The sequence below is a fragment of the Oryctolagus cuniculus genome, chromosome 17, assembly GCF_051225735.1.
Source record: "Oryctolagus cuniculus isolate XC-2025 breed Fujian yellow rabbit chromosome 17, ASM5122573v1, whole genome shotgun sequence".
NCBI classification, from domain to species: domain Eukaryota; kingdom Metazoa; phylum Chordata; class Mammalia; order Lagomorpha; family Leporidae; genus Oryctolagus; species Oryctolagus cuniculus.
Window position 1 is genome coordinate 50,846,849 of NC_142883.1, and position 26,175 is coordinate 50,873,023.

At 50.9% G+C, this 26,175-nt stretch overlaps 1 protein-coding gene across 1 annotated transcript; it reads left to right on the top strand.

Moving 5' to 3' along the window:
• On the top strand, nt 1-25,737 carry DHX33 (DEAH-box helicase 33). The gene is made up of 12 exons (XM_008270848.5): nt 1-408; nt 3,160-3,320; nt 3,951-4,178; nt 4,364-4,534; nt 11,920-12,105; nt 13,113-13,224; nt 14,846-15,005; nt 15,144-15,232; nt 17,413-17,540; nt 17,858-18,061; nt 20,497-20,583; nt 22,098-25,737. Exons 1-12 carry the CDS (start codon nt 126-128, stop codon nt 22,404-22,406), a joined length of 2,118 nt encoding a protein of 705 aa, XP_008269070.5. The 5' UTR covers nt 1-125; the 3' UTR covers nt 22,407-25,737.
• Nucleotides 25,738-26,175: the final 438 nt, after the last annotated feature.

Genomic DNA, 26,175 nt, shown 5'->3' on the forward strand with positions numbered 1-26,175 from the left:
CACGTGGCGAGGAAGGGGTGGTGCCGGCTTGCTGTCAGCGCCCGCTACCGGCAGCGGCCGCCCGCGCTCGCGCCTCCCGCCTCCCGCCTCCCGCCTCCCGCCTCCCGCCGCGGCGCCCTCCCGACATGCCGGAGGAGGCGGGCTTCCCGCCGGCCAAGAGATTCCGGCCGGCCTCTGGGCCTCCGAGCCGCCCCGGGTCCTACCCTCCCGGGAGGCGAGTGGTGATGCTGCTGGCTGCGGGCGGCAAAGGCGGAGGAGGGGGCCGGAGGCAGCCGCCGCCCCTGGCCCAGCCCTCGGCCAGCCCCTACCGCGAGGCCGTGGAGCTGCAGCGCCGGAGTCTGCCCATCTTCCAGGCGCGGGGGCAGCTGTTAGCCCAGCTCCGCAACCTGGACTGCGCCGTCCTCATCGGTGAGTGGCCGCGCCGGCGGCCCGTCATCGCTCTCCCGTTCTTGGCTTTCTCGTTAGGAGCCTCTCATCTGGTCTTATTTGTATCTTCAACGAACTTGAACGCCTTATCTGTGCCAGGCCTGGAGAGGGACCTGGGAGAAGCAGCGTCAGGCCGTCTGGCCTGGGAGGCGCTGACAGCCCAGTGGGAGTGACCGACCTGTAGACAGGACTCGCCTCCTGCGTGAGAGGCCAGAGCGCTGTGCAGGAAGCTCGGAAGGGGTGGATCCGACCCGTCTGAGGAGGCGGCCAGGGAGGTGGTCCCGGTGGTCCCATGCAGAGGGCAGGGCCCGCCTGCGTGGCTGGAGACCTTGAGCAGCCACGGGAAACAGTAGTTCCCGGTGCATAAAGAAAGAGGCAGAGGTGTAGGGCAGGGACTGAAGTCAGGGGGCTTTGATCCCTAACGTTTCAGTAAGGGGCAGAGAGAGGATGGAGACCCAGCAGTGCAGTGGAGAGTGGCGAGGAGGGAGGGAGCAGCTGCCACACTGAAGTCCAGCAATACGTGGACGCTCCCCAGGCTCCCTACCCACTCACCCACCCGGCCCAGAAGCTCCTGGATTTGAATGTGAGAGCTGTCTCAGCAGAGCGTGGAGTAAGAGTGGCTTTGTCATTGAGCTGAGAGGCAGGAGGTGAGAGAATGAGGACGCTGAGAGCGGCCTTCTGCGTCCAGAAAGGGGAGGAGGACCTGGAGGAACGGGCAGCGTTCACAGGCTGGAGAACTCTGCGGCTCGGGAAGAAGAGGAAGAGCAAAGATGAGGACGCGCAGGGGGAGGCAGGCCCTTGGCAGCAAGGCTGAGCTTAGAGCTGGGCTGGGAAAGCAGGCAGTTTGAGAGGCTGCGGGGTGGACGAAGGAGGGGGAATGGCATGAGTGCAGAAGAGCTGGTGGGGGAAGTAGCAGATCAGGAGGACTTTTCCCATGAGACAAGGGCAGACGCTCTTGAGTAGGGGTGCCAGGGCTCCAGGCAGGCCTTGGAGGGGACGGAGATAGGAGACAAGAACAAGGCCACTGGGCACGTCCGTCCATGTGCAGGTGCACATGGCCCCGTCTGCACATCGGGCTCTGTTGCTTTAGCAGTGCTTAGTCGTCCTGACATCAGAGCAGGAAAGATGGGCAGAGAGACACGGACCCAAATGTAGAGTTCCGCCTGGTGGATTCAGCAGGGAGATTGCAGAATAATCAAACCCTGAGCCTGCCGTTCTTGGCTGGGTCAGGAGAATGAACGTTTAGAGGGGGCTGAAGGACTGGGAGAGAGTGAGGGGTAACAGGCCCCAGGACTCTGAGGGCAGAGGGGAGTAGCGGTAGCAAGGGTGGTGAACAGTGCAGGGTTGACGGAGCTTTGTTCTCATGAGGCACTGTTGAAGGAATCCCTGGAGGGTAGGGGGTCACGGTTACTGGGTGCCCACTCGGTGCAGCTGCTCAAGTCCATGGGGAAGACAGACGGCCCTCTCTGTTCCCAGAGCTTGTGATGTGGGGGAGGACAGGAACATTTCAACACCTGTGTAGGAGGTAGGGTGGTCAGCGCTGGAAGAGGGAGGAACAGGGCGCCTGCGCAGACCCAGGAGAGGCAGTTGGAGGCCGGCTCACCCTGTGCTTAGCAAGGCAGGCAGCGCCAGGGCAGCTGTTTGTAAAGCGCGCTGTGGGCCAAGAGTTGGAAAGAAAGCAGAGGGCAGGGGGCAGAGTTTGTGTGGCTACAGCCCTAGTCCATGATGGATGCAGCTGAGAGGCAGCACAGGGGGTCCCTGGAGCAGTTGTGTTTCTTGCATTCTAACTCTGCCAGTTACCTGCTGAACGTGTACATTGTTTCCAGTGTTTTGTGGTCATGAGCCAAGTTGAATAAAACTTCTTTGAAGCTTTATACTCATGTTTGTTCCTGCAAGTGGACTTGTGGATCAAAGGGATGAGTTTTTAAAGACTTTTAAAATGTAATTTGGCTTCCTAAGAAGTAATACCAATTTTTTTTTATTTGACAGATAGTGTTAGACAGTGAAAGGGAGAGAGACAGAGAGAAAGGTCTTCCTTCCGTTGGTTCACCCCCCGAAATGGCCACTATGGCCAGAGCTACACCGATCTGAAGCCAGGAGCCAGGTGCTTCCTCCTGCCCCCCCACGCGGATGCAGCGCCCAAGCACTTGGGCCATCCTCCACTGCTTTCCCGGGCCACAGCAGAGAGCTGGCCTGGAAGAGGAGCAACTGGGGCTAGAACCCACACCCATATGGAATGCTGGCGCCACAGGTGGAGGATTAACCAAGTGAGCCACGGCGCCGGCCCAAGTAATACCGATTTTTAAAAAATGTTTGTTGTTAAGTATTTGTAAGGCAGAGCAAGAGAGAGCTCTTCCATCCCCTGGTTCACTCTCCAAATGCCCACAGCATCCAGGCCTGAGGCGTGCTGATGCCTGAGCCCAAACTCCCTTTGGCTTTCCCACGTGGGTGACAGGGACCCAAGTACTTCCCCCAGGCGGCAGGAAGCGGAGCAGTGGGGAGTGGCACTAGTGCTCCGCTCTGGGACGTGGGTACCACATGTGGCAGCTTAACCGCTGTGCCATGACGCCCAGCTGGCAGCGCCCGCAGCCACTCCCCCCAGCGCTGCCCACCAGGGCCTGTCCGCAGAGGCTTTCCCAACTCACGAGACTGTCTCTTTTCCTTCTGACCTGGAGCTGTTTGGTGAAATTTGTGTCGACTTGCTTTTAAATAAGAATTTTCCTTTCTTTCCAGGGGAAACAGGCTCTGGGAAGACGACTCAGATCCCGCAGTACCTGTATGAAGTGGGGATCGGCCGCCAGGGCGTTATTGCTGTGACCCAGCCCCGCCGCGTGGCTGCCATCTCTCTCGCCACGAGGGTCTCAGATGAGAAGAGAACTGAACTCGGGAAGCTGGTAACTGCTTTCCCTCTTTCTCCCAGGGCCACCTTACCCCCGCCAGTTCTCCAGAGGGCCTTGCCTTCCGGTGTCCGACTAAGGCTTCTTTTCCATAGCAGGCTTAGTGCTTGCCGCGGCCTGCAGGCCCCTCCGAGGCCTCTCCCCGCTGCCCAGCAGACGGAGGCCTAGCCGGGCCGTCAGCCACCTTTGCTTTGCCTTCAGAACCTGGGGGCAGGATGGATGGCCGCTGTCCTTGAGCTTTGCTAAGGTTTCAGGAACCTCCGTGAGAAATCTAGAGAAAGCCCTCTTCTAGTGCACGTGTGGGCACTGAGAGAACATTCATATGTATGACATGTAACGTATGAAACTGCGTGGGCAGTCATTTCACACCGAAGCGTCCGGGGTGTCTTTCCCATCTGCATAGGTTCGCGTGAAACTATTCAGTAGCATGAGCAGGAGGGCAATTTTAAATCCTCTGCCCTGCTTCTCAGAATTGCAGAGCAGGTGTGGCCCAGTGGCCGGCTCCCCACTAGACACCTGAGGGGGCGGGGCAGCTCCGTGGGGCCTTCACTGCGACAGCACGGTGCTGCGTGCACAGCAGGCGCCTGGCGAGTATCCGACGGGTGCAGGAGTCACCTCTTCACGCAGGTTGGCTACACGGTGCGCTTTGAGGATGTCACCTCAGAGGACACCAGGATCAAGTTCCTGACGGACGGCATGCTTCTGCGCGAGGCGCTCTCCGACTCCTTGCTCCGCAAGTACAGCTGCGTCATCTTGGATGAAGCCCACGAGCGGACCATCCACACGGACGTGCTCTTCGGGGTGGTGAAAGCGGCACAGAGGCGGCGCAAGGAACTGGGGAAGCTGCCCCTCCAGGTCCGTGGGGCACGTTCCAGGGAGCAGGCCTGTGCCTCCCCCTCAGTCCCTCTGCTTCAGTTCCACGGGAGAAGCCTGGCTGCAAGGGGAACAGCACAGGCCCCAGCCGCCAGCTTCTAGGGCTTGGAGGGGCCCGGAAAGGCGCCTGGTGTGTGTTTGCCACCTCCTCCCCGTTCTCCCACCAGGTGATTGTGATGTCCGCAACGATGGACGTGGACCTGTTCTCTCAGTATTTCAACGGCGCTCCTGTCCTCTACCTGGAGGGCCGGCAGCATCCAATCCAGGTGTATTACACCAAGCAGCCTCAGCATGACTACCTGCACGCGGCCCTGGTCTCAGTCTTCCAGATCCACCAGGTATGGAGTGCGCTGCCATCCCCGAGCAGCCCTGCTTTGTCTTGCAGTTGGTGATGAGGGCTTTCGGCCCTGGAAAGCAAAGCTGCTGACTAAAACAGCTCTGTGAGCCGTGTCATCAAGGAGTCGCCAGGTCCAGGTTTTTATTTCTTTTTTATTTACTGGAAGGTGGAGCTTCAGAAAGAGAGGAAGAGACAGAGATCTTCCATTTGCTGGTCCCCAAATGCCAGCAATAGCCAGGACTGGTCCCGGCTGACACGAGGAGCCGGGAACTCCATTCAGGTCTCCCAGATGGGCGGCAGGGACCCAAGTACCTGAGTTATCACTGGCTGCCTTCCCTGCTGTATTAGCAGGAAGCTGGATCGAAAGCCGAGGAGCCAGGACTTGAGCTGGGACTCCTCAGGGATGCGAGTGCCCACACAGCGGCTTAACCTTTACACACTGCAGCTGCCCCACGTCCTGATTTTTACCAATTTTTATGCTGCCTTTGTTCTATTTTCTTTTTTAAGTTTATTTGAAAGGCAAGTTACAGAGAGGCAGAGAGAGAGAGAGAAGTCTTCCATCCACTGGTTCAGTCCCCAGATGGCTGCAACAGTCGGAGCTGTGGCAATCTGAAGCCAGGAGCCAGAAGCCTCCTCTGGGTCTCCCACGCATGTGCAGGGGCCCAAGGACCTGGGCCATCTTCCACCGCTTTTCCAGGCCATAGCAGAGAGCTGGATCAGAAGTGGAGCAGCCGGGACTTGAACTAGTGCCCATGTGGATGCCGGCACTGCAGGCGGTGGCTTTACCCACTTTCGGCCTCTTTCATTTTCTTTTAAAAGAAAAATAGTTTGACCAACATCTTTCCTTCACTGAGCTAGAAAACTGCCATATGTTAGAGCAGTGGCTTACATATTATATTTTTATCATAATCTCCAGGAATAAATACATTTTTATATTGCAGCCCAGTACTCTATCTATCTATCTATCTATCTATCTATCGCTAAAATAATGCTATGAAATACTGCCTCTTTTAGTACATAGGATGTATTCCAATATTTTCACTTCATTAAAAAAAATGGATATTGACTCAATAATGGTTGCAACTTAGAGATTTTTATTTATTTATTTTTTGGTATATTTGTTTTGAGAGCTAGAGTACTTATTTTGCTGGGTTACTCCCCAGATATCCTCAACAGTGCAGGGAAAGGGGACCAAAGCCAGGAGCCAGGAACCCAGTTCAGGTCTCCCATGTGGGTGGCAAGAACTACTTGAGCCATCAGTGCTACCTCCCCGGGTCCACATTAGCAGGAGCCAGAGCCAGGAATCAGAATCACACCCAGGCACTCCAGTGTGGGGTGCAGGCATCTTAACCAGTGGCTTAACTGCTGGGCTAAATGCCCACCCTGAGTATTTTCTTAAACTATATATTAGCAAGACATTTCAAAGTCTCTTCTCATTTTGTTGAGCTGTACCTAAAATGCTTGTGATTGCCTCGCCTCACTTTCTTGATCTATCAGTATTAGGTGTTGTATGCTGATTCCTTACTGTGGTAGATGAGGCTTTGGAAATGCCCCCTCCACCCACCTTGTCTCCCCCACCTTCTCAACATAGCATAGCAGGGCTTTTGAATTCAGTCTCAGTGTTTTCACTGTTGTGACCATGCATTGCTGTCAACATACCATCTCTCTTCTTGGCTTTTGGACAACACAGTTGTGCAAGTTCTCTGTGTAGCTATGGCTGATTCCCCCTAAATGTTGCAGCATCTCTCCCAGCAGTCCTCTGAATAAACACAGTCCAGGTGGGATGGGTGGCTCTCCAGGGCCTCTGCACAGTGGACTTCTTAATTCCTCTCCCCAGTCTCCTGCTGTGAGGCCCTTGGTGGCCTCCTGTGGCTTCGCAGCCTCTTGGCTACCCTGGGAAGAGGAAGGAATCTGGGAGTGGGGAGAGTGGGGGAGTTAACCATGCTGTGCTCAGACATGGCACCAATTTCTGGCTGTTCAGTGTCACAGTCACTTCTGCCTTGCTGCCTGAGTCCTGAGCTTTCTGGGTCCTCTGGGGAAATCAGCTCATTCCTTGTCTCTTTCCCCCTTAGCAGGCACCCAGATCGTAGCTTCTTCTGTCCAGCCAGGTCATTCATTCAGTCCACTCTGTCATCTCCTCATCTCCTCCATCTTTTCTTTTCTTTTTCTTTTTCTTTTCTTTTTTTTTTTTTGACAGGCAGAGTGGACAGTGAGAGAGAGAGACAGAGAGAAAGTTCTTCCTTTTTGCCGTTGGTTCACCCTCCAATGGCCGCCGCAGCCGGCACGCTATGGCCGGTGCATCGCTCTGATCTGAAGCCAGGAGCCAGGTGCTTCTCCTAGTCTCCCATGCGGGTGCAGGGCCCAAGCACTTGGGCCATCCTCCACTGCACTCCCGGGCCATAGCAGAGAGCTGGCCTGGAAGAGGGGCAACTGGGACAGAATCCGGCGCCCCGACCGGGACTAGAACCCAGTGTGCCAGCGCTGCAAGGTGAAGGATTAGCCTAGTGAGCCGCAGCGCCAGCCCTCCTCCATCTTTTCTTTCTTTCTTTTTAATTTTTTCTTTTATAGATTTATTTTATTTATTTGAAAGTCAGAATTACAAAGAAAGAGGGAGAGAGAGAGAGAGATTTTCACCCACTGGTTCACTCCCCAAATGGCTTCAATGGCTGGAACTGGGCTGATCCAAAGCCAAGAGCCAGGAGCTTCTTCCAGGTCTCTCACATGGGTGACAGGGGCCCAAGTGCTTGAACCATCCTCTGCTGCTTTCCCAGGCACATTAGCAGGGAGTTTGACCAGAAGTGGAACAGCCAGGATTTGAACGAGTGCCCATATGGGATGCCAGTGTTGCAAGGTGATGACTTTATTGAATGCGCCACAATGCCCATCTTTCAAAAATGGGTTGGACACCTCTTATCTCATGATCTTTGCTGTCTTGTTGATAGTATTTGGGGAAGAAAAGGTTCATCTGTCTGTAAATGTTTAAAGCAAACTTGAGGGTATTTGTGAGTGATGGCTGCTGTTGCATTCCGGTGACATGGTGCTTTGATGACCCGCACTGGTGACATTTTAACTGTTTTAGATTTTGTCCTGGCTGTGCAGTTGGCCTTCCTTATTGACTGGTTCTTCATGAGTGAATTCAACCAACTATGGACTAGAAGTATTTGGAGGGAGAAATCTGTACTGAACATGTGCAGACTTTTATTTATTGACATTGTTCCCTGAACAATAAGCATTACTACTGCCTGCTTGCACAGTGTTCAGTATTCTAGGTAACCCAGAGATGAGTTAAAGTGTATGGGAGGATGTGCATAGGTTATATGGAAAGGCTGTACCATTTTATAGAAGGGACTCGGGCATCTGGGGGTTTTGGTATCCATGGGGTCCTGGGACCAATCCTCCGTGGATGCTGGGTGCCAGCTGTGTCTACCTCTGAGTGTTTGTCCTGTCAATGTTAGGCTGAAAACACATACACACAACACACACACACACGCAAATGTGTAAATATGCAAGATTACATATGCACAACACATTATTTAGCATTGTTTCAGTTTTACTGTCAAGTAGTTTACAGATGTCAAAGACAGGCAGATAAATGAGTGTCATCCACACTCGGGTGTTGTTCCCTTTGAAGGTGGAGAACTTCCACTGAACCTCAGGATCTGAAGTCACTGTCTGGGGTAGTGACTTTCTGGGTATGTGAAAGTGCTTTCAATGGCATCTTTTAATAAGGGCTCCCTGTGCTTCCAGACATTTCCACGGATTGGGATTTCCCCAAGTTGTCTTCTCTTCTGTCAGCTTTGTCTTTTAAGATGCTTTTGAAAGGGAGGAAGCTTTGTGCAGACTTTTTTAGTTGCCTGATCATGACTTTCATGGCACTATTCCTGTTACAAAAGCAATGTGGTGGGGCTGGCATCATGGCTCAGTGGGTTAAAGCCCTGGCCTACAGCACCACTATCCTTTATGGGCACCAGCTTAAGTCCTGACTGATCCACTTCAATCCAGCTCCCTGCTAGTGTGCCTGGGAAAGCAGCAAAAGATGGCCCAAGTGCTTGGGTCTTTGCACGCATGTGGGAGACCCAGAAAAAGCTCTTGGCTCCTAGGCTCAGTCTGGCTCAGTCCTGGCTGTTGTGCTCATTTGGGGAGTGAACCAGCAGATGGAGGATTTCTCTCTCTCTGTCTCTCCTTCTCTTTCTGTAACTCTTTCAAATAAATAAATAAATCTTTTTTAAAAATAAAAAGTCATAACTGAAATCAAGGAATGAAAGCATTGCATTTTGAGAGGCCCTATTAAAAAAAAGCAATATGGTGATTTTTCTTCCATATTTTGATTGGTTCTTTTTTTTTTTAACTTTTATTTAATGAATATAAATTTCCAAAGTACAGCTTTTGGATTATAGCAGCTTTTCCCTCCATAACCTCCCTCCCACCTGCAACCCTCCCATTTCCTGCATCCTCTCCCCTTCCATTCACATCAAGATTCATTTTCAATTTTCTTTATATACAGAAGATCAATTTAGTATATATTAAGTAAAGATTTCAACAGTTTGCACCCACATAGAAACACAAAGTAAAAAATACTGTTTGAGTACTAGTTATAGCATTAAATCACAATGTACAGCACATTGAGGACAGAGATCCTACATGAGGAGTAAGTGCACAGTGACTCCTGTTGTTGACTTTACCAATTGACACTCCTGTCTATGGCATCAGTAATCTCCCTATGCTCCAGTCATGAGTTTCCAAGGCTATGGAAGCCTTTTGAGTTCACCGACTCTTATCTTATGTAGACAAGGTCCATAGTCAGAGTGGAAGTTTTCTCCTCCCTTCAGAGAAAGGTACCTCCTTCTTTGATGGCCTGTTCTTTCCACTGGGATCTCACTCACGGAGATCTTTCATTTAGGTGTTTGTTTGTTTGTTTGTTTGTTTTTTTGCCAGAGTGTCTTGGCTTTCCATGCCTGAAATACTCTCATGGGCTTTTCAGCCAGATCCAAATGCTTTTAGGGCTGATTCTGAGGCCAGAGTGCTGTTTAGGACATCCGCCATTCTATGAGTCTGCTGTGTAACCCACTTCCCATGTTGGATCATTCTCTCCCTTTTTTGTTCTATCGGTTAGTATTTTCAGACACTAGTCTTGATTATGTGATCTCTTTGATTCTTAGTCCTATCATTATGATCAATTGTGAATGGAAATTGATCACTTGGACTAGTGAGATGGCATTGGTACATGCCACCTTGATGGAATTGAATTGGATTCCCCTGGTATGTTTCTAACTACCATTTGGGGCAAGTCAGCTTGAGCATGTCCCAAATTGTACATCCCTTCCCTTTCTTATTCCCACTCTTATATTTAACAGGGATCACTTTTCAGTTAAGTTTCAACACTTAAGAATAACTGTGTATTAATTACAGAATTAAACCAATAGTATTAAGTAGAACAGACATGAAAGGGTGTTGAATTTTATGGAATGCTTTCTCTGCATCAATTGAGATAATCATATGGTTTTTCTTCTGCAGTCTGTTAATGTGGTGTATCACATTGATTGATTTGCGAACATTGAACCATCCCTGCATACCAGGGATAAATCCTACCTGGTCTTGGTGGATGATTTTTCTAATGTGTTGTTGTATTCTATTGGCGAGAATTTTATTGAGGATTTTTGCATCTATGTTCATCAGGGATATTGGTCTGTAATTTTCTTTCATTACTGCATCTTTCTCTGGCTTAGGGATTAAGGTGATGCTGGCTTCATAGAAAGAATTTGGGAGGATTCCATCTTTTTCAATTGTTCTGAATAGTTTGAGAAGAAATGGAGTTAGTTCTTCTTTAAATGTCTGGTAGAATTCAGCAGTGAATCCATCTGGCCCTGGGCTTTTCTTTGTTGGGAGGGTCTTTATTATGGTTTCAATTTCTTTCTCAGTTATGGGTCTGTTCAGGTTTTCTGTTCAGGTTTTCTATGTCTTCCTGGTTCAATTTAGGTAGATTGCATGTGTCCAGGAGTCTATCCATTTCTGATAGTTTTCCTGTTTGCTGGCATACAACTCTTTGTAGTAATTTCTGATGATTCTTTTAATTTCTGTGGTGTCTGTTGTTACATTTCCTTTTTCATCTCTGATTTTATTGATTTGGGTCTTTTTTCTTCTTTTTTTAGTTAGTTGGGCCAATGGGGTGTCAATTTTGTTTATTTTTTCAAAAAACCAGCTCTTCGCTTGGCTGATTTTTTGTAATTTTTTTTGATTCAGTCCTGTTGATTTCTTCTCTGATTTTAATTATTTCTCTTCTACTAGATTTGGGTCTGGTTTGCTGCAGTTTTTCTAGGTCCTTGAGATGCGCTGAAAGCTCATTTATTTGGTGCCTTTCCAATTTCTTGATGTAGGCATCTATTGCTATAAACTTTCCTCTCAATACTGCTTTTGCCATATCCCATAAATTTTTGTGTTTGTTGCTTGGCATTGTGAATTCTTCTTCCCTCACTGTGGTGTTTTCTTTCATCCTCAATTTTCCTGCAGTCTCCCACCAGGTTGCCTAGGTTACCGAATTGTAGCGTCTCTGGAGAGCACTCACGTGGCCTCCATGAGTTCTCTCACCCACCATCTCTTTTCCCCGCCTCAGTTCATTAGCTCTACCCTTTCATTAAATCGTAACCTCCTGGTATTTCGCCCCCCAGAGTCAGGTTTTTCTGTTTGACTGAGGGCAGGCGCAGGTCTGTCACGCTCAGCTCTGAGTTCGTGTACAGCCCTGAGGTCCCGCACAGCTCTGAGGTCGCACACCTGTTACGTATATCCAGAATGGCACCTGCTCTTTGTCTCTTGCTTGCCTTTGCAAGGTCGGCGGAGAGAGAAACTAGCCCATACCAGTCCCCGTTCCCCCCCCCCCTTTTTCCCCCCCTTCTCTTTTCTCCTGTAGTCAGTCTGGTGAACTTTCCCCAGCGGGGCCTCAAGCCCAGTTCCCTCTAGGCTCTGTCTGCCGCTGTTTCCCCCGCCAAATGTCTCGGGTTACTGAGCTCACCTCCCCTTCCAGCGCCGATGTGTGGACTCGGAGCTGTGGGCATCCCTGCTCTCCCCGCTGGTCGTCTGTGTCACATCCACTAGATCCGGAAGAGTTTCCTCTGCATTTTTTTCCCCCGAGCCTTTCCCTGTAATTACTGTAATTCCTCTTTTATCAGCCTATCTTTTCCCGGACTATCAGTGCGCGTCCTCACTGTTCCGCCATCTTGGCTGCGCCCTTGATTGGTTCTTAATCATGATTGACTAGCTCACACATATTAGAGCTTTATTCATTGCTAGTAGGAGTATTTTCCCCCAGGCAGTGGTCATTGGTTACAAATCACAAAAAATAACTGGGGAGCGTGATCCCCACACATTATTTTTTTCCTGTCTTTTTCATAGGAGGCCCCTTCTTCTCAGGACATCCTGGTGTTCCTCACTGGTCAGGAGGAGATTGAAGCCATGACTAAGACCTGCCGGGACATCGCAAAGCACCTCCCAGACGGCTGCCCCGCCATGCTGGTCCTTCCGCTGTATGCCTCCCTGCCCTACGCACAGCAGCTCCGGGTCTTCCAAGGGGCCCCAAAGGTGAGGGCACCACCTCTTCTGTCCAGCCCCGTGCTGGGCACCCAGACATTCTCCAGTGGGGCCTGTGTCTGCCCCCCAGCTTCAGCTGTGGTGGACAGGATGGGATACTCGGGTACCAGCACAGCTGCTGAGAAGGCCCAGGATACCATGCACAGCTCCTCTGTGAGAACAGGGAAACGGCTGTGGGGGGCGGGAGGAGGAGAAAAGGCAGGAGCTCAGAGGTAAACGAAAGATTTCTTTTACTTATTTGAAAGGGAAGAGAGAGGGAGAGACAGGGAGAGAAAAAAATCTCACTGGTGGTTCACTCTCCATACGGCTGCAACAGCTGGAGTTGGGCCAGGCCAAAGCCAGGAGTCCAGAACTCCATCCTCATCTCCCATGTGGGTAGCAGGGGCCCAAGCACTGGGGCCATCATCCACTGCTTTCCCAGGCACATTAGCAGGGAGCTGGATCAGAAGTGGAGCAGCTGGGGCTTGAACTGGAGCCCTGATATGTGATGCCGCATTGCAAGCAGTCATTTAACCTGCTGTACCACAAATGAGTGACTCTTCTAAGGGCCATCATAGTCCATTTATTGTGTACCTCTGCTCTGCTCACACTCATGTGCACTCACGTACACTGTGTCTCCTTCACACGGAAATCAGCAGGGTAAGGTATGGCCCCACAGGGGTCCCATGGCCCCAAGAGAGGAAGTGAGAATTGCTCAGGGGGCACACAGTGAGTCAGGGCTGGGATTCTAACTCACATCCACTTGCTTCTGAATCTACGCCTGTTCCACTACACCTCACTGCCTCCGATTAAACTTCAGAACTGCAGGACCTCTGCACCCCTACCCCTGCCTCTCCTGCTTTAATGGCTGACTCATAATGTTAGAGACTGCCGTTGACAGTGAAATCTTTCCTTGGTCATGAACGAACTAGGGAAGTTCATGGTAACAATTCGTGTGAAAACTCCTGATTTGTTTTTGTGTCATGTGACTTTTTGTTTTTTTTCTTCCCTCCTTTTAGGGCTGTCGCAAAGTGATCATTTCAACTAACATCGCAGAAACCTCCATAACCATTACAGGAATAAAATATGTGGTTGACACGGGCATGGTCAAAGCAAAGAAGTATAACCCTGGTGAGGACTTGCAGCTCGTGAGCATCTCCCCTGTGCCTGGCCAGCAACTATTGAAACCACAGCCCCACAGTCTTTCCCCCAGAGAGGCATTTTGTGTTTATAAGTTTTTTTTTCTTTATTTGAGAGGCAGAGTTACAGACAGACAGAGGGAGAGACAGAGAGAAAGGTCTTCCATCCACTGGTTTACTCCCCAAATGGCCATAACAGCCAGAGCTGAGCCGATCCAAAGCCAGGAGCCAGGAGCTTCTTCCGGGTCTCCCACGTGGGTCCAGGGGCCCAAGGACTTGGGCCATCTTCCACTGCTTTCCCAAGCCATAGCAGAGAACTGGATTGGAAGAGGAGCAGCTGGGACATAAACGGGCGCCCATTTGGGATGCCAGCTCTGCAGGCAGAGGCTTAGCCTACTACGCCACATTGACAGTCCCTGTTTGTAATTCTTGAGAGTTGGGTGGCAGGCACTGTGAGTGAGACCATCCCCAAGTCCAGTCCAGTCCAGAAAGCAGAACTGAGGCAGGTGTGAGCTCAGAAGTCCAGGCAGAAAAAAAGAGCACAGGGGACAGAGGGCTGGGCCCTGGGCAGGGGGTCTGCAGCCCCATCGGAAGCTGGGCAAGAACGACAGGTCTAAGCAGGGAGAGCTCGACACCAGTCAGGGACTTGGCTAGGCTGCTTTGTGCTCTCAGGTTGCTCAGGAAGGCAACAGAGCCCCTGGGCTGGGGGGAGGCCTAACACCAGCTGCCTCCTAGGACGGTGCAGGGAGAAGCTTGCTTGATGTCATTGTTACTCCGGTCTGTTTTATACCTTGTTTCATTCTACAGAGGATTCCAGCCAACTGGAATGTGCTCCCAGATATTTAAGTGAAGTGCTCTGCTAGGCACATGTGCCGACTTCACCTGTGAATCTCCCAGGGATGATGTACTGTCGTACATCACCTAGCCACAGGGGCTTGTTCTGAGAATTCATCATTGGGCCAACATCATAGAGGGAGCTGCACAGACTAAATGGTGTAGCTGCCTGCTCTCCTGTGCTGTATGGTTTATACTGTTGCACACGCAGTCTGTTGGTCACAGTGTTGCTGTGTGGCTCATAACCTGTGCGACAACATGGGATACTGGCACCTTTATCAAGAAAAGTAATCTGTCTATTCCTAGGAAGCAAACTTCACATTATTTCTATTTTATAATAGAACTGGGAGGAGGGAGAAAGCACACACACAGGTGACACGAGGCCTTTAATTTCTGAGTCATTGATAGGGGGACCACCCCTACCCCCATCCCCACCCCTGCTGGCTTCTGGAAACCATTCCAGAAGTCCTGCATCCCAGGTGACCCTCAGGCTCAGGTAGATGAGGGTGGCTGGCCATCTTCTGAACTCCGCCGAGAGCTCAGAAGCCCTGGTCCTGGCCCCTGGCTACAGTAGGAGGCTTTCTGATGTGCTGGTAGCAGGTGTCACGCAGGGCTCGCTGCAGGGCTGTGTTTCATGCTGGGGCCGAACTGCCACAGAGCAGCCTGGCTTTGGGCTTTCTCCTGCATCCCTGGCGTTCTGAGGAGCGTTCCTTTCAGTCAGTGCAGTGCACATGGTTTATGTGCTGAGCCAAGCAGCAACGGGGCTCCTCTGTCTCCAGACAGTGGTCTCGAGGTGCTGGCTGTGCAGCGCGTGTCCAAGACCCAGGCCTGGCAGCGCACTGGGAGGGCTGGCCGGGAGGACAGTGGCGTCTGTTACCGGCTCTACACAGAGGACGAGTTCGAGAAGTTTGAAAAGATGACGGTGCCAGAAATCCAGAGGTAGGCCCAGGGTACCTGCACTCCTGCTGTTCGCCCCACCTCTCTTCCCATTGCCCGTGTTTGTCCTCAGTGAGCGTGTGTGACTCGCAGTGGGGACAGGGGACAGGGGAGCGACCCTCTGCCACTCTGTGTTCACAGGTGTAACCTGGCGAGTGTCATGCTTCAGCTCCTCGCCATGAAAGTCCCAGACGTGCTCACCTTTGACTTCATGTCCAAGCCGTCTCCAGGTGAGTGGAGCCCAGTGTAGCACAAGGCGAGGAGTAGACAAGCAACAACAAATGGACTCTTTCAGGAAAAACAGTATTGTGAAAGAAAATCCTGGCTTCTCTGTTTTCTTTCTTTTTTTTTTTTCCTTTTAACTGAAAAAATGCAATTGGAAAGAGAGAGAGGGGGTAAAAAGGTCACAGTTGTTGGAGGTAGAGGGTCCCACATCCCCCAGTCCTTAGGTTCATAGTTTTCCTCCTTCGGAACAACTACTGACCACGTTCTGGTGTCTTCTAAGAAAAACCTATGCCTCTATGAGCCTGTGTGGTCTCTTAGAACAAATGGCAACATACATCGTGTGCTGTTCTGTGCCCGGGTTGTTTTTTATTAAATTCCTGCAAAGCAATAGTAATAACATCAATCCTGAGTGTCCCTTACCTGTGCCTTCACAGCCCTTTGAGCTCCTGCCTGGCTGCCCCCCACCTAATTCAGAGTTCTCTTGCTTTTCTTTATTGTTTACCACGTGCCTGTGTGTCCCTAACAATCTTAGGTCAGCTTGCAGGCTTACGTATTGATTGTTCAGAGTGCTCTGTTCATTCAGCATGTTTTGGAAGATTTATCTGTGTCAGTGCATTTTCAACACTAAATGCTGTTCCATTTGTGAATTAAACAAAATGCATTTACCTATTCTCTTTCAACATACATTACTTTTGTCACATAGTATATTTTATAGATAATTCCTATCTATATGGGTATATTACTATATCCTTAGAAATGCTTTTTTTCTTAGGGATTTGTTTATTTATCTGAAAGACAGAGTTGAGAGGGAAAGACAAAGAAATATTCCACCTTCGGGTTCACTCCCCAGATGGCTCCAACAGCCATGGCTGGGCCAGTACAAAGCCAGGAACCTGGAACTCCAGGTCTCCCAAGTAGGTGACAGGGACCCAAGTACCTGGGCCCTGTCTGTAATTTGGCCCTTCCGTGCCTTTCCCAGTCGTAAGCAAGGAGCTGGATCAGAAGTGGAGCACCCACACTCCACTCCTGCTGTGCCACAGTGGGATAAAAGATGCTTTTTCATTCTCGAAGGATTTACATAGTTCAAATGCATTTACATGATCCAAAATACAAAAAATATTTTTAAAAAAGTAAGAGAAATAGTAAACAACGTCCTGTCCCCTTGTCTCGCCACCTCCCAGTGGTGTCTGAGGCACTTGGTATTTTTGTTGTGTGTGCCTGTGGAGACAGGGATCTCTGCTTGTCTGAGTGCATCTGCCAGTGACGTTCCTAAGTGTGACGTTGCTGGGGCAAGGGGTCAGCATCTTCAAAGCCTGCATACGTAGTGCCAAGTTACAGGCCATCACCTGTAAAGGAACTGAACTAAAGACAGTGGTGTTGTGAAGAGCTTTGAACTGTCGAGGGACAGTTGTGATCGTGACTTTGGCTGCTGTGCAGTGTATAATTATCAATAGCTCCCAGAAAGTGTGGAACTGACATAACATCTTCCTCATTTGGGTTTTCTCTCTCTCTCTCTCTCTCTCTCTCTCTCTCTCTCTTTCTTTCTCTTTTGTTCTTTCTTTTCTTTCTTTTTAAAGGTTTATTTATTTGAAAGTCAGAGTAACATAGAGAAGGAGAGGGGTAGGGAGAGAGAGAGAGGTCTTCCATCCTCTGGTTCACTCCCCAATTGGCTGCAATGGCCGGAGCCATGCCAATCCGAAGCCAGGAACCAGGAGCCTCCTCTGGGTCTTCCCATATGGGTGCAGGGGCCCAAGAACTTGGACCATCTTCCACTGCTTTCCCAAGCCACAGCAGAGAACTGGGTGGGAAGTGGAACAGCTGGGACTCTAACCAGCACCCATATGGGATGCTGGCACTGCAGGTGGTGGCTTTACCCGCTATGCCACAGCGCCGGCCCCTTCTTTTTGCAGAGTTACAGAGAGGGAGAGAGAAAGATCTTCCATCTGATGATTCACTCCTCAAATGGCTGCAGTGGCCAGGGCTGAGCCAAGCCGGAGCCAGTAGCCAGGAACTCCATCCAGGTCTCCCATATGGGAGTGCTTGGGCCATTTTCCACTGCTTTCCCATTAGCAGGGAGCTGGATGGGAGGTGGAGCAGCTGGGACCCTAACCCATACCCCGTATGAGTTGCAGGCGGCAGTTCAACCTGCTGTGCCACAACGCCGGCCCCTGTCTTGTTTCTTTAGATCACATTCAGGCGGCCATTGCCCAGCTGGACTTGCTGGGGGCTCTGGAACATAAGGACGACCAGCTCACCTTGACCCCGATTGGAAGGAAGATGGCAGCGTTTCCTTTAGAGCCCAGATTTGCCAAGGTAAATGGTGCCTTCTCCCCCCCAGGAGAGTCCTGAGCCCAGGACATCCCAAGGAATCTTACTGTCCTCCTGAACAGTTACTGACCCCTAGTTGGTGAGTAATACTGATATGTGAGTGGGACTCAAGGATGTTAGGTCTTGGGCCCTGCCCCCGAGGGAGCTGTGGTGCCATGGGGAGGGCAGTCTCTGTTTCAAGCAGTCACGTAGCAGTCACGTGCCAGTCATGGATTTAGACGCCTGCCCTCCACTGCGGGGCACACAGTGTCTGGAGGCTCGGAGAACCCTTGATTTACAAACGTCTCGACTTTGGCTTGCAGACCATCCTGCTGTCGCCCAAGTTCCACTGCACAGAGGAGATACTGACCATCGTGTCCCTGCTGTCCGTGGACAGCGTCCTCTACAACCCTCCTGCCCGGCGGGATGAGGTGCAGGCCGTGCGCAGGAAGTTCCTTTCCAGCGAGGGGGACCACGTCACCCTGCTCAACATCTACCGGACCTTCAAAAACCTCGGCGGCAACAAGGTGAGCCCCGCCTGCTCCTGCCGCACAGGGCAGCGCCGCCACGGGGCTCCTTTTCTGGCCGAGCCATCTACAGCCACAAGGAGGACCCGCGTCATGTCAGAAGGGCCTGCGCAAGGGTAGATTGTGGGGAAGGAGCGTGAGTCCAGCCCTTGTCCTGCCCGTGTTTACTTCCTGCTGTACGTGCGTCACTCGGGGAAGTGTTTGGTGCCTCCACGGCTTAGCCAGAGAGAGTTTTTCCCTGGCCTGCCCCGACTTTGTTCATAGTCGTTTTTTTGTGGTGGTGATAGTTCAGTTCCTCAGACCAAGGTGAAAATGGCAATATATTATCTCATGTTGTTACAATATGGGTAACGTGTGATTAACAACTCCTGCCACAGTAGGGTTTGCTTTCATTTAAAAAGAAAAAAATCTTCCACTGAGTTAGAGCAGCTGCAAAATGTTGCTATTTTTGTCTCAGAGGACTTGTAAGGAAATAAGATTCTGCAGATGCAGTAAGTGCACTGAACTCCTTTCCTACTCTCTCCCTCCGTCAGCACCGTCCTGTGCCAGCGTGTCCTGGCTTCACGTCCCTCGGTGGTGCATGCTATAGACTGCAGTCCTCCTCTGCCCCCACAGATAAGAAATACTGGGGAGAGATGCACCTGCACTGAACATCTACAGACCTCTGGTCTTGGTTCTTCCTTAAACAGTCCAGAGTGACAGCTGCTCACCTAGCATTCACCTTGGGTTCCGTATTACAGGTGACCTGGGGGCGATGTGCGTACACGGAGGACGTGCACAGGTTACGAGCAAACACTGCCCTTTTGTGTAAGGGACTTGGGCATCCCCAGGTTTTGGTATCTGCTGGGGGTGGGGGACTGGTTCCCCACTGCTGCCAAGGGGAGGGACAGCTCTGTTCGCTTCGACAGCTTCTTTCCCCATCCCGTGCTGCCATAGCCATCCTGTGCAGTCTCTTTGTGCACACGGGGGAGAACCTCTAGGGCTGACACCTAAGAGTGGGCCTACTGGAACTTGGGATAGCTGTAGCCCAGCTTTCCCAGGCTGCCGGGGGGCTCCCTTTGTCCACTCCTTGGAGTAACATTTAAGACTGTCCATTTGGGCCATCCTTTCCATCTCTCTGGTTGCAATGACTTTCATTTTTGCCAAGTTAATAGTTGTAGTCTCTCAAGTACTTTTTTTTTTTTTTAAAGATTTATTTATTTATTTGAGAGAGTTACAAACAGAGGGAGAGATGACAGAGAGAGGTCTTCCATCCACTCTTTCATTCCCCAAATGGCCGCAGTGGCCAGAGCTAGGCCAGTCTGAAGTCAGGAGCCAGGGGCTTCTACTGGGTCTCCCACATGGGTGCAGGGGCCCAAGGACTTGGGCCATCTTCTCCTGCTTTCCCAGGCACATTAGCAGGGAGCTGGATCTGAAGTGGAGCAGCCGGGACTACCGGCTCTGATATGGGATGCTGGTGCTGCAGGCCATGGCCCAACCTGCTACCCACAGTGCCGGCCTCTTCAAGTGCTTTAAACTATACTCCATGGATTCCCCAAGAGATTTGGAATGCTTACTGAAGTTTGGGGGTATTTATATTTTCTGTTTGGTGAGTTGTCTACTCATAATCTTTTGTCTGTTTTTCTACAGGGTTGTTGGTCTTTTTGTTACTGATTTGTAGGAGGTTTTTAAATTTTATTTATTGGGGCGGGCAATATGGCACAGAGGTTAAGGCCCCACTTGGGACAACCTGTATCCCATTCATGTCAGAATACCAGTTTGAGTCCCAACTCCTCCGCTTCTGATGCAGCTTCCTGCTAAAGCATCCTGGAAGGTAACAGATGGTGGCTCAAGTGCTTGGGTTCCTGCCACCCATGTGGGAGACCCAGATGGGCTCCCAGCTCTTGGTTTTATTTTCTTGAAAGGCAGAGACAGAGATCTTCTATCTTCTAGTTCACTTCCCAAATGCCCCCAACAGCAGGGCCTGCGTCAGGCTGAAACTAGGAGCCAGGAACTCCATCAGGGTCTCCCACGTGAGTGGCAGGAACTCCAGTACTTGGGCCAAACCCTCGGCCTCCCAGGCACATTAGCAGGAAGCTGGGTCAACGTGAAGGAGCTGAGACTCAAACTGGCACACTGACACAAAGGATGCAGGCATGGCCCTGCTTCCCACAGTGCCCGCTCTGAGAGACTGAATGTATCCTAGAAGAGCTTATCCTTGATTGGCAGATATTCCAGTCTGCAGCTTTTGTCTTGCTAATTTGAAGCAAGGACATTTTTGGCTTTGCTTTCATTAGAATTATTGATATTTGCTCTTGTAGTTCATGCTTTCTGATATAAAGATGAATTCCTATATTCCTTTTGCCCTCTGAATTCAACTTTGTCCTAAAACTTTTGTTAAATTGGTTTCTCTAGAGAAATGAGAGGATTATGATATCTTTTTTTCTCCTATTCAGGATTGGTGCAAAGAGAATTTTGTCAACAGCAAGAATATGATGCTGGTAGCCGAAGTCAGAGCACAGTTGAGGGAAATCTGCTTAAAGGTATTGTGTCCTTCTGGGGCTCTTTAGGGGACTAAGTTGCCACTTTTTTTGGGGGGGGGATAAAAAATATTTTTATATTATTGCCAATGATTACAAAAGGAAGTCTCTCTCATTAAGGAAACTATTTTAGTCTACTTCCTGATAACTCTTCTTTTTGTTGCATCTTTTACATAGTTACATTGTATGTATAATTTATACTCGGTTTTATAAACTTTCTGTGTTTTCCAGTGTTACTAGAACTTTTTTAGTGAGCATCTCTTTGTTGCTTTTCTCGGGGACTAAAGCAGTATGTAGTTGTAGTTGTTAAATACGACATAGGGCAGAACGTGGTGGTTCCTGCGGCAGCAGAGGAGGCCTCGTGATCCTGCCCCGCAGAGATAACTGTTGTCTGTGTACACAGACACATGGGTTTATGTATCACATTTCCCTTTAAAAGAAATGTGGGGGCAAGATTTGGGGCAGTGGTTAAGGTGCTGCTGGGGAGGCCCACATGCCACGTGGGAGAGCCTGGTCTGAGTGCCAGCTCCTCTGCTCCTCATCCAGCTTCCTGCTCACGCACACCCTGGGAAGCAGCGGTGACGGCTCAAGTATCTGGGTGCCTGCCAGCCGTGCGGGAGACCAGGATTGAGTTCCTGGTTCCTGACTTCCAGATGACCCAGAACCAGCTGTTGCAAGCATCTGGGGAGTGAACCAGCAGATGAAAGATCTCTCTCTCTCTGTCTCTGTGTTGCTCTGCCTTTCAAATAAAGTGAAAATAAATTTGTAAAATTTTAAAATAAAAAAGCAAAAAAAACCACCAAAAAGCCCAATGTATTACACATGTTCTATAGCTTGTACTATGTATACTTCTTCCTTTTTTTTTTTTTTAAAAGTTTTATTTATTTATTTGAAAGTCAGTGTTAGAGAAAGAGGAAGAGGGAAAGAGAGAGAAAGAAAGATAGCCATCTTCCATCTGCTGGTTCAGTCCCCAGATGGCAATGGCTGTGGCTAGCCCAGGCCGAAGCCAGGGGCCTGGGACTCCATCCCGGTCTCCTACATGGGTGACGTGGACCATCTTCTGCTGCTTTCTCAGGTGCATTAACATGGAGCTGGTTCAGAAGTGGAGCAGCCAGTACTTGAACCCACACTCATATGGGATGCAGGGGTCCCAGGTGGCGGTTTAACCTGCTGTTGCACAGTGCTATCAGCGAAGGGGAAAGGCTCCCCCAACCCCGGCACGTCCCAGTGAAGACTTGGGCGAGGGGCTGGGGCCCCCAACCTGCCTGTGGGCTGGGCGCTCAGAGGAATGTCTCCCTCTCAGTCCTCGTTCCCCCCGGCCATGGTTTCCCTGTCTTCAGTCCGCCCGTGCTGAGCCCTAAGACACGTGAGGAGACCACCCCTCCGTGTCGGTGTCTATGTTGGGCACACGGTAGACCAGAGCTGTGCCGTGGGCCTTGTTGCTGCCACCCACTAGGTCGTGCCGAGCGGTGTTGGTCACTGGGGTCCTTTTCATCTCTCACTTTGTCCTGAAACAGATGTCGATGCCCATGGCGTCCTCCCGAGGGGACATGGAAAGCGTCCGCCGCTGCCTGGCCCACAGCCTCTTCATGAACACCGCCGAGCTTCAGCCCGACGGCACCTACGCCACCACGGACACCCACCAGCCGGTGGCCATCCACCCGTCGTCTGTCCTCTTCCACTGCAAGCCAGCCTGCGTCGTGTACACGGAGCTGCTGCACACCAACAAGTGCTACATGCGCGACCTCTGTGTCGTGGACGCCGAGTGGCTGTACGAGGCTGCCCCCGAGTACTTCAGGAGGAAGTTGAGGACAGCCAGAAACTGAGCCGCTCAGGGTGCTGTCCGTGCTGCTCCTGCCCGGGCCTTGGACGCCCGCTGCCCTCACGGCAGGCTCTCCGGTTGGCCCCTGGGGCAGCTGCACGTCTCCACACAGCTGAGCGTGCCTGGCTTCCAGAAGCAGGAAGCTCAGCCTGGACTGTGTGCATGTGGACCTGCACTTACTGTGCTTTTGGTTCCTGCCGGTGACTGCAGGGGGCTCGTTTCCTCATCTGCCAAGTGGGGGTCATAAGACTTTTTTTTTCCCCCAAAGATTTATTTATTTATTTGAGAGGCAGAATTGCAGAGAGAGGGAGAGACAGAGAGAGAGAGGTCTTCCATCTGCTGGTTCATTCCCCAAATGGCTGCAATAACGAGGGCTAGGCCAATCCAAAGCCAGGAGATTCTTCCCGGTCTCCCATGTGGGTGCAGGAGCCCAAGCACTTGGGCCATCTTCCGCTGCTTTCCCAGGCCATTAACTGGGAGGTGGATCAGAAGAGGAGCAGCTAGGACTTGAACCCATGCCCATATGGGATGCTGGCTCCTCAGGCGGAGGCTTAACCTTCTACGCCACAGTGCCAGCCCTTATAAGAATTCTCACTCACAGGATTGGGCCATGAAGTGTAGAGAACATGGATGGAAATTACCCAGAGCCATGCCCGGCATGGGCTACACATCTGATGAGTCGTGAGCCATTATGCTTAACCTTGCTGCTCACTACCCAGTGTAAGCGAAGTACAACAAAACCCCCTGCATTCTTGGGACCAAAGCGGGCCTTCTGGAAGGAGGCTGCCATTGGGGGTTGCCGTGCCTGGATGCTGTCCCTGGTCCTATTTGAAGGTCTGTCTGTGGGAGACTGAAATAGCAGCCCTAAGACATGGCGTGCTGTGGGCGGTTCTGGAGGAGGTGCTGTTGTCTGTCACCTACTGGGGTGGCCGTCTGTGTGGAACCTCGGGTCTTAGGATGCGCGCTGCCCTGTGTCTGCCTCCAGGCAGGGGCCACTAAAGGAGTCCCCCGACCCTCGTGCCTCCCTGGCACAGATCCCCATCAGTGGTTTTGGAGGACGTGTACATTTCCTAGGCAAAGGCCAATTTGTATCTTGTGAATATATCAAGTACAGGCATGGGAAACTGACCGCAGGGCCTCCCACATACCCAGCTGTGGTTTTCCCTCTGAAGGAGCCCCGGGCCTCCTGTGAGCCTGAGGAATGGCCAGCCCTGTGCTCCTTTCCAGCTGCTGCTCCTTGGGCAGGCCCCTGGTCAGAGCTGCCAGGGATAGGGCGCGAGGGGCACTGTGCTTGATCAGTGAGAACCCAGAGAGCGACAGTCCCTCCCCCATGTCTGGTGTGTTGTTGTTTTTTGTTTTAAGAAGTCTTTTTTGTTGTTGTTTTAAGAAGTCTTTTTTTTTTTTTTTTAAAGATTTATTTTATTTATTTGAAAGGCAGAGTTACAAAGAGAGGCAGAGAGGTCTTCCATCTGGTTGTTCACTCCCCAAATAGCCACAACGACCCGGAGTCTGGAACTCCATCTCAGTCTCCCACGTGGGAGGCAGAGGCCTGAGCACTTGGGCCACCTCCCGCTGCTTTCCCACCGGCATTAGCAGGGAGCTGGTTTGGAAATGGAGCGGCCAGGACTGGAACCAGTGTTCATATGGGGTGCCTGTGTTGCAGGCGGTGGTCCTTACATTGCAGTTTAGTTATTCGCTGTGATCTTTTTTTCCTTCTTCGTAGGAAGTCGGGGGCAGTGTGGCTTTGCTCCTTCCCGACTGCCCAGCCCTTGTTGTCTGCGTTTGTTGGGGGGGCATTGAGGGTCTCCACAGTCTCTTCCTGTCCAGATATTTTGAGAAGGGAAAGACACTAAAGGTTCTTCTCAGCTATGTCATCATCAAAAACAAATGCTCTTTCCCCAGGGAGAGTCTGGCCTGGCAAGATCTGTCCTCTTATTGTGTGGCATTTTGTCACTGTTTACCAAATGCGTCATCTGGCTGCTAAGCAGGGAGCAGACCTGCCTCAGAGGCTCTGCAAAGACAGCGCAGTCTCCACCCTGGTGGGGGGGGAGGGACCGGGGGGCACCCCCACTGCAGCGTCTCAGCTCTCTCCAGGTGTGTGTGTCCAGTCCTGCCCTGTCAGCATGTGTGCCCGAGCCACCAGCCCTCAACACTCAGGTTTTCAGCCAGGTTTCTGGGGTGTCAGCACATGTGGTTTAGTTGTGGTGACAGTGATCACATGTAGATGAAATGGGATGTGACTGATCCTATATACCTCACCTCACAGTGTGGCTTTTCCACACGTTGCTGACTTTCTGGAGTTTTCCAGACAGTTCTTTCTGTTTTGTTTTTAGTGTATTTTTCTCATTCATTTAATAGAAAGCAAGGATGTTTAGCCGAAGCTGACGAAAGAAATATAGTGTATTTTAAATAAAACATTGGTCATTCTGTTAAAAAGAAATGGGAGGTGGGGGATAATTTATTAGGCTCCTCAGCAAATCCTCTAGCGAGAGGTATTCTCCAGGTCAGGTAAAACTCACCTTGCGTAATTTATATCCGGCTTAAGCACCCGAGAAGTTTCCAGAGACTCATGTTCTTCTCCGGGGGGCAGAGGATGCAAACAGCTTCTAAGTAGCTTTCATGTTTCAGTACAGAAATATGTTTACCCCTGTAACACTGAGGTAGTTTTTAATACAGTATTTAGTTTTCTATTGGGCTTTTAAGGAAGTTATTTTTTTATCGTAGCTGCTCAGGGATGAATCCAGGTTGGAAAGCCCACCCTAGCTCCACGTCACTAACACAGAAATAAGACCTGTCTGTCGAGCTGCAGGGGATGCTACACCTTAAACTTAGCGCTTTCACAGTGAGACTGCACCATAGCCCCGAGCTACCCTTTCCCACCTCCTCTGAGCGGCTGTGTGCAAACTGTGTTCAAGCAGGCGGCGTGGGGCGTGGCTCAGGCGGCTGTCCTGCTTACATCATCACAGAGGGTGAAACGTGGGGTAGGGCACCTTTCCTTACAAGGGCGAGGACCCCAATCCCTGTCCTTGATAAAAAGCTTTCATGCTGCAAACCTGCTGACTGGGAAGGAGATGCCAGATGCGGACAAGGTTTTGCTCGGGGAGGGAAACTGCACTGTGATACCTAAATCCTCCGTCCACTACGGATGTGGCCATGCATCTCTGACACCAGTGCTTTAGCATAAGAGAAAGCACGGGCCCCGTGGGCGAGAATGTTATGTTGTATTTCATAAGAATATTGTAACCTGCAGAGAAATCCAGAGGGAGGGAAAAAAATCAGGTTGGCTCAGGCATACGTTGTATTTTGAGTCTTAAATAAAGCTATGAAAAGATCAACTCCTGTGTATATGTATAACGCTCACATTCGCACCTGACTAGCAAGTGTCCATTCAGAACAAGTCTTGTACATGATGCATGTCCCTTCTTTCTTGTGTGTCCTTGCCCTTATTCACAGAAAGCTGTTTTGAAAATATTAAGTATTAGCCTTACAGTTGCCACAAAGCTAGGGAGACATTTTCTTGGTACCTTCCACACCCTGGCGAGTGCAGAACCAGATGTTAGCCATGGCTTCTGGCTCCCGGCAAAATGACTTTGCCTGAGAACTTGGATGCAAGGCCGGAGGGAGCAGGTGAAGCCAGTCACGAGAGGTTAACCATGGGCACCGCGCCTCGCGCCTCTGGGTCTCACCTGGCTGCAGTGAGGGGAGTCAGCCAGGCGAGCGAGCAAAGCCAGGGCTTGATGCACACGAGAGAGCAGAGAAGGCCTGCGAGAGGT